We start from the raw sequence: 15,184 nt of genomic DNA, 5'->3' as shown, positions 1-15,184 counted from the left end.
ATGCTTATGAATTAGCTGTTAAGAATCAAGTTTAAACCTACAATCTTTGGGTTATCTATCAATATATTAACTAAACTTATGCATTGCTGTATGCAAAGATTTGCTATTTTAATGGTGCATTGAAGGACAGATATTTTTATACGTTTTTACGTTAAAAGTTGTTTTGTTTAAACCTAATTAACTATCAGTTTAATACTTGGGGTTAAAGGTTTAGAACCAAACCTTAAAAAAAATGAGTGTTCCCTTCATCACTATAAATATAACAGCATTGTCAATGCTGCCCTGGTATTTTAGTTGGTCTATCACGGTCGCTAGAGGTCGCTGTGTTAGAGTTCGTTTCTGTGTTGTATGATGTGTATAGGGGGTCTCCTGCAGTCCAGCCCAGCAGACCTGCGAGTACAAACATCAGGACAACTTCAGCACAAACTTCTCTTCACATTACGAGCTCTTAACATTGTCCTCCAATCTCGGATTAAGGATTAAAGCGCCGCTGGAAGCTCGGGATCATGGATGATCTAGGTAAAAGCGCACATTCCCACATCGGTTTCCCAGTGAGACACCAACATAACGGAAAAACTAAAAAGGAAAGCGAGAGCGAGGCTAACTACAGTAGCCAATGAGCTAACGCGGAGAATTTGCGATACAAAGTAACACTTTAACATTCCGCGTCACTGTGATACAATGTAACTTTTAGGCTGAACGCCTCATTTATTCTGTTAAAAACATTTAACAATTGTGAGAATATCAAGTATTACAGAAATACCTGAGATAACCAGTATTCGGATTTATACTGATTTATAATCGGACACACCTCTCGTCTTTTTTTTAGTTGATGTCATAGTTTGTTAATATGTTTAGTTTGTTTATCCTCTGAGAGTATGATATTAACAGACCTGTCATACGGCACATGCAACATGTGGCCCTTCTTTATACCTGAAATATGAAATCAGTTTGTTAAAGTGCGTGGGATTGTTGGTTTGTGTGAGAATTATACACTTTTTTAAGTTTATTTGATTCCGTTAATTAGGGTAAAAGCTTTAGGCTGAGATGTTGCATTTATTGATTTTGCTTGTTATGTTACTTTTAATATTCTGGTTCAATTTTTCGTTTAAATTGGACGTAAAATTTGCCGTCTAAATTATTTCTGGTCCATCTCATGAACGCCAGTGCTCGGAGTGCGCATGCGTGCGTATGGGCGTGTCCTCTGAGGTGAAGGCCACCGACCCCGCCCACAGGTGTATACATTTAATACATCTACATTGCAGAACTATTTAGGGGATCAAATCACTTTAAATCAGTTTGAAAGAGTGTATAATATAAAAATACACTGTGTGAAATCTGACAAATCTTCTGTAGGTGTTTAGAATTACAAGCGTCTGTTGTCCTTCTAAATTGCTAACTGTGATTGGAGTTTTGTATAACAAGTATCAAAAGATTCAAAAGATGTGTTGTTATACAGTTCTGGATGGTTGCTAGTTGATTTGCATGGGTGTTCTGAGTGGTTACTCAGTTTTTGGCCCACTCCGAGATCTCCGATAATGTGTCTCGTTCCTCACTGTAAGCGTTTAGACAGTTTTATAGCCTGTTTTACTAATGCAAGCCGTTTCGATTCAGTTAGTCAGAAAGTAACAACACACTTCTTCTAACCACACTGTGTGATTTGGGTTTAAATCATGAAATTATATTTGTTTAAAATGCTTTCCAGAGCTACAGCACAAAGCTTCTTTATATAAAAATAATTTGTGAACTCCATTAAAGGATTATTTCACTTTCATAAAAAATCCAGATAATTTACTCACCTCCATGTCATCCAAGATGTTAATTTCTTTCTTTGTTCAGTCAAGAAGAAATAATTTTTTTGAGGAAACCATTTCAGGACTTTAATGAACCTCAACAGTTTACAGTTTCAATGCAGCTTCAAAGGGCTCTAATGGCGCTTTTCCATTGCAGACTACCCCACGGTTTGGTTTGGTTTGGGTCGTGTCAGCTTACTTTTGTGAGCTTTTCCACTGGGTGCAGTACGTAGTACCTGATACTTTTTTAGTACCACCTCAGTTGGGGTTCCAAGCGACCTGAGCTGATACCAAAACGTGACGCGAAAACACTGTAGATCACTGATTGGTCTGAGAGAATCATAGCGTCATCGCTATAATGTAAAAGATTAGCTTTACCTTCATGCTAACTTGCGCTGTCTCAAGCAAACATGTTGTCATCTGTGCTCTGCTATAAGTTTCCAAACTCCCTTTTAGCGATGAAAAAAGTCCAAAGATTGAGAATCAGGAACACCATTACAGTTTTTTTCAGACTTGCAGTTTGTGGTGGAACATTTGGGACGTGCACGTTCACATAAATGCTTAAAAGCAACTTAAATGAGGCTCAGCAGACCGCGTCGACTGACACCACAAGTGTTTGTGCAGAAACTGTCATGTGAGACATAGGTAGTGATAAACCCGATGTGCAAACATCTATTTGTGGTGGTCAATTTTAATTTTGTGGCGCACTGAGAAATAAATAAATGTATGGGAATGTACAACAACGCTCACATGTATGTCACAGCAGTAGGCAGCGCAAATATTACAACACGCCTATAATCCCTCCCACTCTGAAGTGTTACTAAACTAGATGGAAAATCTAACCAAGCCAAAGTGAGGTGAGCTGATGCGCCGGGCCCAAACCAAACCGTGGGGTACTATGTGATGGAAAAGCATCATAAATTATCCCAACCGAAGCATATGGGTCTTATCTAGCAAAACGATCATCATTTTTAAACCACAACTTCTCTTCTTGCACAAGCCTTGTGATGCGCCAGCATAACCTTATGTATTATGTAATCCCGTCAAAAGGTCAGGCATGACGTATGTAAAACTACGGCTCTAGTGTTTACAAGTTGTTGTATGTGGAATGATAGTAATGTCTTTGTGTCAGTTTATTGTTTAAAATTGTCCGCAAGTGTGCATTAGACATAAAGCTTGACCTTTCGACGTGATTACATAATATGTAAGGCTAGTGCAAGAAGATAAGTTGTGTTTCAAAAGTACTTTTTTTGCGAAAATGATGATCGCTTCGCTAGATAAGACCTTATGCCTCGGTTGGGATCGTTTAGAGACCTTTGAAGCTTCATTGAAACTGTTGAGGTCCACTAAAGTCCATTATATGGAGAAAAATCCTGAAATGTTTTCCTCAAAAAACTTTATTTCTTCTTGACTGAACAAAGAAAGACATAAACATCTTAGATGACATGGGGGTGAGTAAATTATCTGAATATTTTTTTATGAAAGTGGAGTAATCCTTTAATCAGATCATGTAACCCTGTCTGAGGTCACCGGTAGTTAGAGAACACAGATTTGTAGTCCTGTGTGTGCTGTGCTGCAATGTTTTAAACAACCAGACTCTGGCGGGCAGGAGAAAGAAGTGATTGTGTTCAGAACTAAAAAACCCAGCTGCATCCCTCCGTCCTGGTGTCGCTGGAGAACGAGTGTGTGCAGTACTGTGTTTGAAAATGATGTCCTGCCCTAAAACTGCACCCATTTAAGAGAGGGGGAGGAAACTGACTCACTCAGAGGTCAAGGGACGAATGAGAGAAGTTTTTCCAACCAGCTGTTCTGAGTGGATTTCTTTATTAGCTCTGTTGGAGTCAATAACTTGATTCAGATTATAAATTAGACTGTGGTGAAGAAAACCCCAAACTCAAACTTTAGCATATAGTGGCTCTAAAAGTCATTTAGTGACACTTACAAATCTGAAGGATGTTATATCAGATAAATAAACAAAAGATCAAACAAAGTGTTATATAAGCGCACTTGTCGAGCCAAATGTTTTGTGAAGTTGTTAGTTAGGTAGAAAATGATAAAACAATACTGTTAAAAACCAAGAGAAACCATGTTGTGTTTATGTAGATCAGTTGGTAGAGCATTACATTAGCTGTCCAAAGGGTCATGGGTTTGAACACACGGGCTGATTAAATGTATAGTTTGTGATGCCCTGTATGTTGATTAACTCATTCCCTGCCAGCCTTTATTTGAAAAGTTGTCCGCCAGCATTTTTTGTGATTTAATTTCTAAAAATATAGAAACATACAAATATCAAATGAAAGAATAGACCCTCTGCTTTACAACCAAACAAACAAAGTTGATAAACTCTTAACTATGTGTATTTTTCTTAAAAAATAAAAAATTTTGAGCAAAAAGCTTAAATAATTGCATTTTTGTGAAGGGATTTTGTCTGAGATCAGATAAAAAAACTCCAAACAAACACAGAGTGTAAACTTAATAATTTTTTGCTTCAGTTTTTTTAATAAATTGGGTAAGAGTATCATCTAGTGGATAATCGTAGTATTACAGATTACCATAAAAACTCATCAGGAACACGTTTTCAGGCAAATGTTTTCTCTTAATTGACTATAACTCGTAAATGGCGGGGAATTCAATATTTTACTATGTTCTTAGCTCAACTTAGACAAATTAATACATCCCTATCTTTTTTAATGCGTGTACTTAATCTTTGTACAGCGCATTGTGAATGTGTTAGCATTTAGCCTAGCCCCATTCATTCCTATGACTCCAAACAGGGATGAATTTAGAAGCCACCAAACACTTCCATGTTTTTCCTATTTAAAGACATGAGTAGTTACACGAGTAAGTATGGTGGCACAAAATAAAACGTGGTGATTTTTTTTAAGTGGATAAAAATAAGAACTATATTGTATGGCGGAAAGAGCACTTCAACCTCGGTATGCAGTAACATCATCACTACTGACTACTCCCTCTCTCGCTCAGACTTCAGTCAATATTACTGCGCCTGAGGTCGAAGTGATGCAAACTAAGTGCTCTTCTGCCATACAATATTCTACTAGGGATGCACCGAAATGAAAATTCTTGGCAGAAACCGAAAACGAGGAAACCAAGGCCGAAAAACCGAAACACCGAAATAAATTATTATGCCAATTATTAGTACAAATGCATTTATGGCTATCACTGTGTACTAACTTTACTAGGGGTGTGTGACAGATCACAAAACTCACGGTTCAGATCACATTACAGTTTTTCAGGCACGGATCGGATTATTTTTCAGATCAGCAAAAAGGGGGTGGGGAAAATCTAATAACAAATAAAGAAATTACAAACATTTATAAAAAAGAACAAAGCTGCACATTAATAAGGGCTAACATTAGCATTTGGTACAGAAATCAAATTAAATGAGTCATAACACTGTCTTTATTGTATAAATTAAATATATGATTATTTTTAGAGCTATTTGTCTCTTTGTTAGACTTAAGTAGGTTAATTGAGGTTACTGTCTCTTTAAATAAGCAGAGACTGGTTTATGACTGTAATCTATACATACACTTAAGACATAAACAAATGTTTTTATTAGAAAAAGAATACTTTGGAGAGAATTTTTTTTTATATGTGCCCTGTCAATAACAGAAAGATTTCAAGTTCGCTTGTTTGCGTCTCACTCGTGTGTGCACTATTGAGGGCACTTAAACGCGCGCGCACACAGAGAACGAAGGCGAATCCCAAACAGCGCAGCATAAAAACGTTACGTTGTTTTTCATTGCTTTATTTGGCACATGTATGTTAATAGACTATACAGTATGAGACACATTTGCCTGACTCTCGCTAAAGTTTACACATCAAGAGTTCTGATCTTTGAAGAGCGTACTCACTGTGATGATCACGTCTGGACCGGACACAACCGCAGGTGCCTCTGTGCGTACTTTAGCGCCTTTTTGCAGTTAAATACATCCACGCCGCATACATGTTGCTTCAGACCATAAACAAGCACGTGCAGGTCGCGGTTTCTGTTTGCGTCATCACAACATTTCGGCCGTATTGTTTCGGTGCTAAAAGTTTTCGGTGGCCGAATATTCGGTGCATCCCTATTTTCTACAATATAAGCTTTTATTTTTATCCTTTTGAAAATTCGCCTACTCATCTAACAGTCTTTAAATAGGGAAAACATGGAAGTGTTTGATGACTTCTAAATTCATCCCTGTTTGGATCCTAAGAAATGAATGGGGCTAGGCTAAATGCTAACACATTCACGATGCGCTGTACAAAGATAAAGTGTACGCATTGAAAAAAGATAAAGATGTATTAATTTGTCTAAGTTGAGGTAAAACATAGTAAAATATTAAAAATTGTGGTGTTTTCCTTTAAAAGTCAATGCTCAGAAAAGTGTGAGAAAACCTCCACCAGAAGTGAGTCTGCACATTTACTTTGATATTTTATTATTTAATGCAAAGACATTTTAATGCTTGTACCTGCCACACAAATGTCCAGAAAATTTCTGATGGGGTGTAATGTGTTTGTGCATATTAGACTAAAAGAAAGCCATCGCAAGTGTTTACTAAATTCCAGACCCTAAGCTACCCGAGTGGAATTTCATTATAAACCTTGTTATTCTCTTCTTGTCAATATAAGCGATGCAGAACTGAGATGTTTAGCCACAAACACGCAGATGCTGTTGTGGTCATAGTAAACAGGTGCACAATAGAGGTGTTGTTTAATATTGCTCCTCATCTGGGCCTCTAATCTCCAGAGAAAAACAGAACTATACTAAACTAACTAAATGTGTCTTGTAATGCACTTAATAAACTTGAATTTGGCCGATTCATGCACCATTTCTGGTGAAACACATCCTGCCTGAGCAGAGATCAAATACTTTCACACTTCTAATGAGCACAGTAACAACAAACACATACACACAGAGCCCTCCAACGTTTATTTAGAAGTGACAAATAGCAAAAGCAACTTGTGAATTTAACACTGTGTTATGGTCTACATGTTAACCAGCTGTGACGGTGACAAGTGATGGGAAAGGTAGTCATTCGCTACGTTTCGATGTACAAAACCTAACTGAACCCAAATAACAGGACAGATTGAGAAGTGTTGGTAATTTAATAATAAATCTCTCAACTTCAGTTCATTCAGGTGTCTTTATCATAATTGTTGTGTGCCAGATGATACTGTAGTTTAGTGTTTCTCCTCAATCTGCTATAGGTCAAAGAGCACACACTGCAAAAAAATGACTTTATTACTTTACAAGCAAAAATATCTGCCAATGGGTTGAGAAAAAAAATCTAAAAATTAGTTTTCTTTTTTTCTTAAACACTTTATTTAAGCAAAATTTTCTCACCCCATTGGCAGATAAATTTGCTTGTTTTAAGCATAAATTCACTCAAATTGTATAGTTTTTGTCTATAAACTAGACTTATTTTCTTAGGTCAATTTGCTCATTAAGAAAAAGCATCTTAATTTAAGAATTTTTTAATATTTTTACTAAAAACAAGACAAAAATACTAATTAAGAAAGTCATTTTTTGCAGTGCATTTACACCTGGTATTAAAGGGCACCATTACTAAAAAAACAACGTTATTTTGTGTATTTGGTATAATAGAATGTGTTCACGTGGTTTATGGTTAAAAACACATTATTTTCCACATATCGTACATTTTTATAGCTCCACACTGCAAAAAATGACTTTCTTACTTGGTCTTGTTTTTAGTATAATATCAAAGAAATCTTAAATTGAGATGTATTTTCTTGATGAGCAAAATGACCTAGGATAATAAGTCTAGTTTATAGACACAAATATAAACTTTAAGTTAATTTGGGCTTAAAACAAGCAAAAAAATCTGCCAATGGAATAAGAAAATTTTTCTTGAAATAAGTTTGCTTTTTTCATAAACACAGATTTTTTTTTGCTCGTTTTAAGCACAAATTCGCTTAAATTGTATATTTTTTTGTCTAAAACTAAACTTATTTTCCTAGGTCATTTTGCTCATCATGAAAATTCATCTTAAATTAAGAATTTTTAGATATTTTTACTGAAAACAAGACAAAAATGCTTGGTAAGAAAGTCACTTTTTGCAGTGCAGATATACTGTATTCCTAAAATGCACTGATTTATGTAAAATCAGATCTGAAAAGCGCTGTGTCCCTGATTTGCCAGCTAATCTGTACGTTGTGATTGGCCTGAATACCTTTGACGTCAGCCGAAAATATTACGCTCCTTACCATGAAAATGACATTTTTCAAAAACTCAACAATATAGGCTACCGTGGGCAAATTTACTACCCTTTCGGGTTGTTTGTGTACCAGTGATGTGCGGGTCAATGTATAAACAAACCGCACCCAACCGACATTTTTAACTAACCCGCCCACAACTCTATATATATAAAAATTCTGATGCCGCACAAAAACAAAAAAATGCATCAAAGCCAATGTTTTTACCAATCTTTGGCATGCCCAAAAATCCAGTCCACAATCACTTTTTATATAGAAAATTGGTCAATATGTGTGTTTTTCCCCCAAATCAGTGACACCACTTATGAACTTGGCAATTAAAGAGTTAAAATCATGGACATTTTGTAAACATTTTGTAGTTTTGATCAGTACTGAAGTTGATTAACAGATTTATTGTAAACAAACAACCCGAAAGGGTAGTGAATTGGAACAACGCAGAAGGGTTAATAGAAGGTGTGAACAGAACCTCAGACCTGCAAGAGTAAAAACCACATCATGCAAAATGTTTTCTGCAAAGTGTTTGCAATTTCTAGATTTACTTAAAGATGACATAGAATGATTGAACGGGGTATTTATCCTTGTTCTGTGATGTGACATTTAGACAAATTTGTTTTGTTTGGGTCTATAATGCCTTAGAAGCTTGCTAAAAACCTCTCTCAGATAGCTCTATTAGGGTGGGGGATTTTAAACAAGTGGTTTTGCACCTATTTGGCTCCCCCTACTGGCTTAACTTGCAATCTCATTACTGATTGGCTGACTTCGCTGCCATTCAAAAAATGTAGCCAATTATTTTAAAGTGGAGGGGCAGTGAGATGCCTGTGATGTCATAAGCATCAGTTTTTCAGATTGGACCGTTTTCTGGCTGATATTTCTAAAAGAGGAATTTCTATGAGACTGAGATGTTTAGCATGTTTTGCACTTTTTGTATGTTCGTGAATGCGGGTAGACTACCATTATTCAACAAAGACAAGGTAAAAATGGTTTTTCATTCTCTGTCCCCTTTAAGTGAACCAGATATTAAAACATTGTACACTGTAAAAAAATGTAGCATGAAGTTAACCCATTTACTCCTAAAACGCATAAAACCTATGTTATTCTAGGATAAATACGCTTATCTCCTGAGGGTTTTCAGAAAAAATACTAAGAATTGTCAACTTCTAACAAAAAACCTAATATCTAAGCCTCTGTAGCACTTAGAAACTTGAAATAAAAGTAACCGGCGGTAGATGTAATGTTTGCAATTTTGCAGGTCAATTCAACATACTATAGTTGACATACTTATAAAAACAAGTTTAAATTGTTTAACTTAATTTAAATTAAAGTAGCATAAAATATATGTTGATTTGACAAAGATGCAAATTTTTTATGTAAAAGAGTATAGTTTGGTTTTTAGTGAAATAGCCCACAGTAAAGTCATGGTGTATTAGTAAAGCTCAACACAAAGCCACTTCCTTTTCCAGCCGTTTCCTCAGGAAGTGAGGTGAGACCCTGGCCGATGTCTGAGGGGTGTCAGCCCAGGACTTTAGACTTTATTTGTATTTTTAATGGCTCCTAGGAAAAAAAACCTTTTTAATAAATGTCCTAGGGAGAAAAAACCTTAGAGACAGAGCTAGACATCGCTGATCCTATAGAAAAAATGCTATATATTAAAGAGCACCCATGGTCCGATTCACAATTTTATATTCACAATTTTGTATTTTGGGTGCTTCAACACATTCTAACTGACCCACTGATGTCACATGGACTACTTTGATGATGTTTTTTTGTACCTTTCTGGACATGGACAGTATACTGTACATAGATTTTCAATGAAGGGTCAACAAGCTCTCGGACTAAATATAAAACATCTTAAACTGTGTTCCGAAGATAAACGGAGGTCATTAATCACATTATTTTCATTTTTGGGTGAACTATCCCTTTAATGCCACACATGAGTTATTAAAGATTATCTCATCAATGTTCCTGGCTTTATTGGAGCGTCTTATGACTCAATATTCCAGAATATTGGTCTATCTGTTTTCAATTATGATGTAGAGAAGTGGGCTCATTTTTATTGGATCATCAAAGGGATGCTTTGCCATGTGTTTGCCGGCTGTTACGAGGTGCTTTAGATGTAAACGTTCGGACACTTCACTGCCATACCGCTCTCTAATGGCCGGTTCTCTTTCTGTTTCCCTAAACGTCCATGTCAAGCGCCCACCCGCACCCCCTCTCTCTTTCCTTGGCAGAGCGTCTGGCCTGAGACACAGAGCTGATTGTTTTCCTGATGGCCTTGCATGTTCCAGAACTCCGTTACAACAAAATTCTTCCCACATGACATGAGTGAATCAGGGAGATACTCCCTGTAAAATCTCCCTGAATGTGTAAAATGTTGTAATGCCTTTGTTTTTAGCGGTTGTCTCGTGTAGGTCTGTTGTGAGGTGTACAACACCGCTTTAAACTCAGACAGAGGGTCAGCCAGGGCTTTTTTAAATAACTAACCAACCAGATTTGAACTTTGTGTGCGTACGATTTTATTGGACGTTCTTCCTGATGCGTACACACGTCGGTGTCTAAAATAGCAGCGGGACCCCCAGACCGCAGGAAAGAGCTTTTATTTTGGGTGCCGGGTGTCAACTTTCTGTAGGGGTGGGGTCGGCTCAAAATTTCTCTCTTGTCCATCAATCGTCTCCATTGGAACCCTTCATAAACGTCTTTGTCTGACTGCCAGCTAGCATTAAGATAATTTTTTCGTGCGTGGTGTTGTAAATATATCTGCTTTTATTTTTCGTCTTCTTGTTCTCTCCTGTAAACCCCTCCTCCTGCCTCTTGGTTATAAATATCAGAGTAAGTTTGGTTAGATGGTATAGTGTTTCGTTCAGTCATAAACAGACAGACATTGTCACCACCGGAGTCCCATCAAGCAATTTGCGTTTAAAGACATCTAATAACTGTTCAAACACAGACGTCTAGGCTAAAACTAAGGCCAAAGATAAATTAAATAAAAAATAAATGAAAGCAAACACCTTGAGGTGGGTTACTCTCAGCCGGACTATGTCAGGGCTAAAGTTAACCTAGTTGGTGTAATGACGACTATTTCTTGGAGCGTTTCTTTCTCACTGACCACAACTCGGCAGATTCACATGATGTGAAGGGGTTTACGATAAATTCTGCTGTGACATTATGCTTTTCAGTGAAGATTTGAACTCAATGACTGTGGTGCCTTCACATTTACAGTAATTCTTAATATAGGTGGGTGGGATCGCAACAGTGAAATGAACACCAGCCATTGTGATGCTGTTCGTGCTACATTCCTATCACTGACACAGTTCAGCCCACATGTCTCTCTCTCTCTCTCTCTCTCTCTCTCTCTCTCTCTCTCCTCTCTCTCTCTCTCTCTCTCTCTCTCTCTCTCTCTCTCTCTCTCTCTCTCTCTCTTCTCTCTCTCTCTCTCTCTCTCTCTCTCTCTCTCTCTCTCTCTCTCTCTCTCTCTCTCTCTCTCTCTCTCTCTCTCCTCTGTATAGTCTTTCTTCTGTAGCTCTCTGATGGAATGTGTGGAATTTTTTCTTCAGATTTGTTCAAGATTAAGATCAAGCATAAGACGACCCCAAAATGAAAAACATGAGTACAAACAAGCAGATGTCTTGAGATATCAGTTTTTTTAATGGTGCACCTGACCTCTACTCAAATGCATTCATGTTAGATTTCCAAGTAGTTCTATGTTTAAATCATCCAGCACTGGTCAGTTAAGCACAGGAATGTAACTAGATTAACATGAAGTATGTTTCGGGTAATTTAACACAGGAATGTTCTGGGTAGAAAAAGTTAAAAGGAATAGCAATAGACTAAAAACAAACGGTACGAATGGCTGTTTTTAATTGATATATGTTTGCTTTGAATTTAATCCAATATATTTTTGACATTCCATGGTTATAACAAATGCGAATTTCTTCAGATGTGACCCTGGACCACAAGTTGTATGGTATATTTGTAGCAAAAACCAAAAATACATTTTGAGATTTTGGCGGTATGATAACCTTAAAGGACAAGTTCGGTATTTTACACTTAAAGCCCTGTTTTCAGATTGTTTATGGTGAAATAGAACGGTTTTGACTGAAATTTGGACATATGCGGCTGCCCCGAGAATTTTGGGCGGTTTGTGTTTCACCTCCCACCTTTACAATGGGTTTAATGGTGCACTGAAACAATCCTTCCTAAAATGCATTAAACTTTCGTTTACAAAGACGTGAAACTCACCGAGTGGTCAGGGGTGTTCACTGATATGCTCACACAAAAATTGCTGCAAAAGATGCTTTCCAACAGGTTTTATCGTAGTTTTTGCCAACTCCATTGACTTGTATTAGATGTCCTGTGAGGTACGGTATTACTCCGCGCCGGGAACTTTGTTTCTATTCTTGCAATTGGCAGTGGCGGATTAGCGCCACCACCTGGGCTGGAGTGTCTATTATTCAAGCTCTAAGCGAAGAATATACGGGTGTGAGGCGTTTGGAAAAAAAGGTCCACAAGTTAACAACGAATGCTAAAACAGCTGTTGGAAAGCATCTTTTGCAGCGATTTTTGTGTGAGCATACCAGTGAACACCCCTGACCACTCGGTGAGTTTCACGTCTTTGTAAACGAAAGTTTAATGCATTTTAGGAAGGATTGTTCCTGTGCACCATTAAACCCATTGTAGAGGTGGGAGGTGAAACACAAACACCCCAAAATTCTCGGGGCAGCCGCATATGTCCAAATTTCAGTCAAAACCGTTCTATTTCATCGTAAATAATCTGAAAACAGGGCTTTAAGTGTAAAATACCGAACTTGTCCTTTAAGCAAAAATACCACGGTTTCACAGTATTACCGTATTGCCATTGCAACACTAAAATGTGTTATTTTCAAATGTCTGCATATACAAACAACAACTTTTCAACTGGACACAATACATTTTATTTTTAAGCAACATACAACATATATGCCAGGCAAAAATAAGGCCTTAAATTATAATATTCTTTCAAAAAATTATAAAATTTATTAATATGAATAATATTAAATGTAAACATCAAATCAATTACATGACTTACTTATTTAACTTATATAATAATATTGTGTAAACGCAGCGTATACCTTAAAAACAGTATCACATAAAATTTTTGTGGTTTTGAAACCTTGGTATACCTTGAAACGTGTAACCGGCCCATACCTATTGTATGGATCAAAATTATCGGATATTAAGATCATGTTGCCTTAAGATTTTTTGTAAATTTCCTAATAAATGTATAATAATTTTGTATTTATATAAAAAGTATTGATCATTAGTAATATGTGTTGCCAAGGACTATTTACACTTACAACTTTAAAAGGTGCATCAAAACCTTTCAAAAAAAATGTGTGCGAATTCTTGTCATATGGCAACTTTGATGAACTTTTTTGATCCACTTCAAATGTTGACTAGTATATTTAGATTATTTTGCATCCTCGGATTCCAGATTTTCAAACAGTTGTATCTCTGCCAAATATTGTCCTATCCTAACACACCAGCTTTCATATGATTAGGGATGCACCGGTTGACCGGCCATAAACAAAACCGGAAGTTTTTTGCTTATAATGCGTTATCGACAAATTAATATTTGTGATGGTCAGATATGAACAATAGGTAAAATTGAACTGCTAGCAAAAACTTGGGCCGAATGTTTTCAGATGGTTACAGTTATTGTTTTTAATATAGCTAAAACCTAGGCTGTTAAATTCCAAATAAACATCTTGTTAATGTATACTATCATTCTTTCTTGTTTGTTGCTTGATAAGAAAAAAATCTGAATCGGCCATGAAATATCAAGTCTGTGCATCCCTAGTATAATTCTCAATTTCAGTTTTGTGATCCAGTGTCACAAATGTGAAAAATTTCTCTAGTTAAGCTTGTTGTCAACCTGATGCTGATCTTAAAGAGTGACGTATGCTTTAAGTAAGCGTCCAGTGAGTGTGGACATTAACTGTGTGCTGGATTGGGTTTAAGTTTGGCTTCACACCACTGTTTGCATTCTTAATGGAGTTAACTAACCGGTCTCCAGACACAACATCACTAAACCCATCACATGATGAACCCCAGAGACTCAACACTGCCACCTGCTGGAAAGTTTGCATGTCGTTCAGCTGTTATATTATCCACATTTGAAGTCACTTGCAGTCTTTGAAAACCTGTTTTTGTTACCTTTCAACATAATCACCCACATTAATGGTTTATATTCACACCGATAAGCATTAGGGAGTGTTTTTGCTTTTACAAATCTAGCTACACCCAAAACAGGATAGCCAGGATATCCTGCCCCTGTCCCTCTATCCCTTTTGTTCCAATGGAAAATATTGTTATGAATGCAGATCAAGCGCTCTTGACTCTCTTCTGTATTCTTTGCCCTTGAAATTTATTCTTAACTGTAATGTGTTTTTCACATATATATATTTTAATCAGATCTTATTTTATCACTTCATTATTATATGGTTAATTTCATTAAATTATTTTAATAATCTATCAGCATTGTTTTTCCCTGACTGTGTAGAGACCTTTGACCCATTAACCATTAGTCATCTTATAACGAAATGTTTAAGGTATGTGTGGAATTGACAGTATAGACCTTCTTTAAGGTTTTAATGGCCGTAGTGAGCGCACAGCACCAGGTGCGGCCCTTCTGGAGCTGTTCAGGTTATTTTCAGTACGTTTGCGACGTTCATCTCTATGCTTTAAATAGACCAGCTATATGTTGCCATGCTGTAAGGCGGCCATGGTTAAACATGGATCTTGTTAGACAGCCACAGTATTTTTTTTTTTACTGCGGTGTATGCAAAAAATCCTTTACACTGGTTTGCTTTAGATGCATGTTTTCGAAGGAGGTTTTATTTGAACAAGCTCACGATGTCAGATTTAGGCACATGCGTGGGCATCACAGGCCCACCACATTGCTGCCGACATCGGCAGTCAAAGATTACCAGGAAGAGCCTCATGGGAGCCTCCAACTTCCATGTATGGACCATGTGCTGTATGTTCTGAGCCTGGTTATGTGACATGAAAGAGTGAGAAAGTTTGTATAGTCTCCAGTCCATATCTTATAAACCTTTTGATTTATAGTCTTGCACTGAGGAATGGTTTTGTGTGTGTTGTGTTTAAAGGTGCAACTTTTG

At 36.9% G+C, this 15,184-nt stretch overlaps 1 protein-coding gene across 3 annotated transcripts in view; it reads left to right on the top strand.

Moving 5' to 3' along the window:
- The first annotated feature begins 341 nt into the window (after positions 1 to 341).
- pxnb (paxillin b) overlaps positions 342 to 15,184 on the top strand; it is a 34,754-nt gene continuing 19,911 nt past the window's right edge. Inside the window, exon 1 of one of the 3 annotated variants that reach the window (XM_073816202.1) lies at positions 342 to 519. In XM_073816202.1, the coding sequence (XP_073672303.1) occupies positions 507 to 519 (13 nt within the window). In that variant the 5' untranslated portion in view covers positions 342 to 506. The remainder of the gene's footprint in view (positions 520 to 15,184) is intronic. The other 2 variants (XM_065248280.2, XM_065248281.2) reach the window with 2 other exon arrangements.

Source organism: Paramisgurnus dabryanus, chromosome 11, assembly GCF_030506205.2.
Source record: "Paramisgurnus dabryanus chromosome 11, PD_genome_1.1, whole genome shotgun sequence".
Lineage (NCBI taxonomy): Eukaryota > Metazoa > Chordata > Actinopteri > Cypriniformes > Cobitidae > Paramisgurnus > Paramisgurnus dabryanus.
This window is presented reverse-complemented; position numbering and strand designations above follow the sequence as displayed.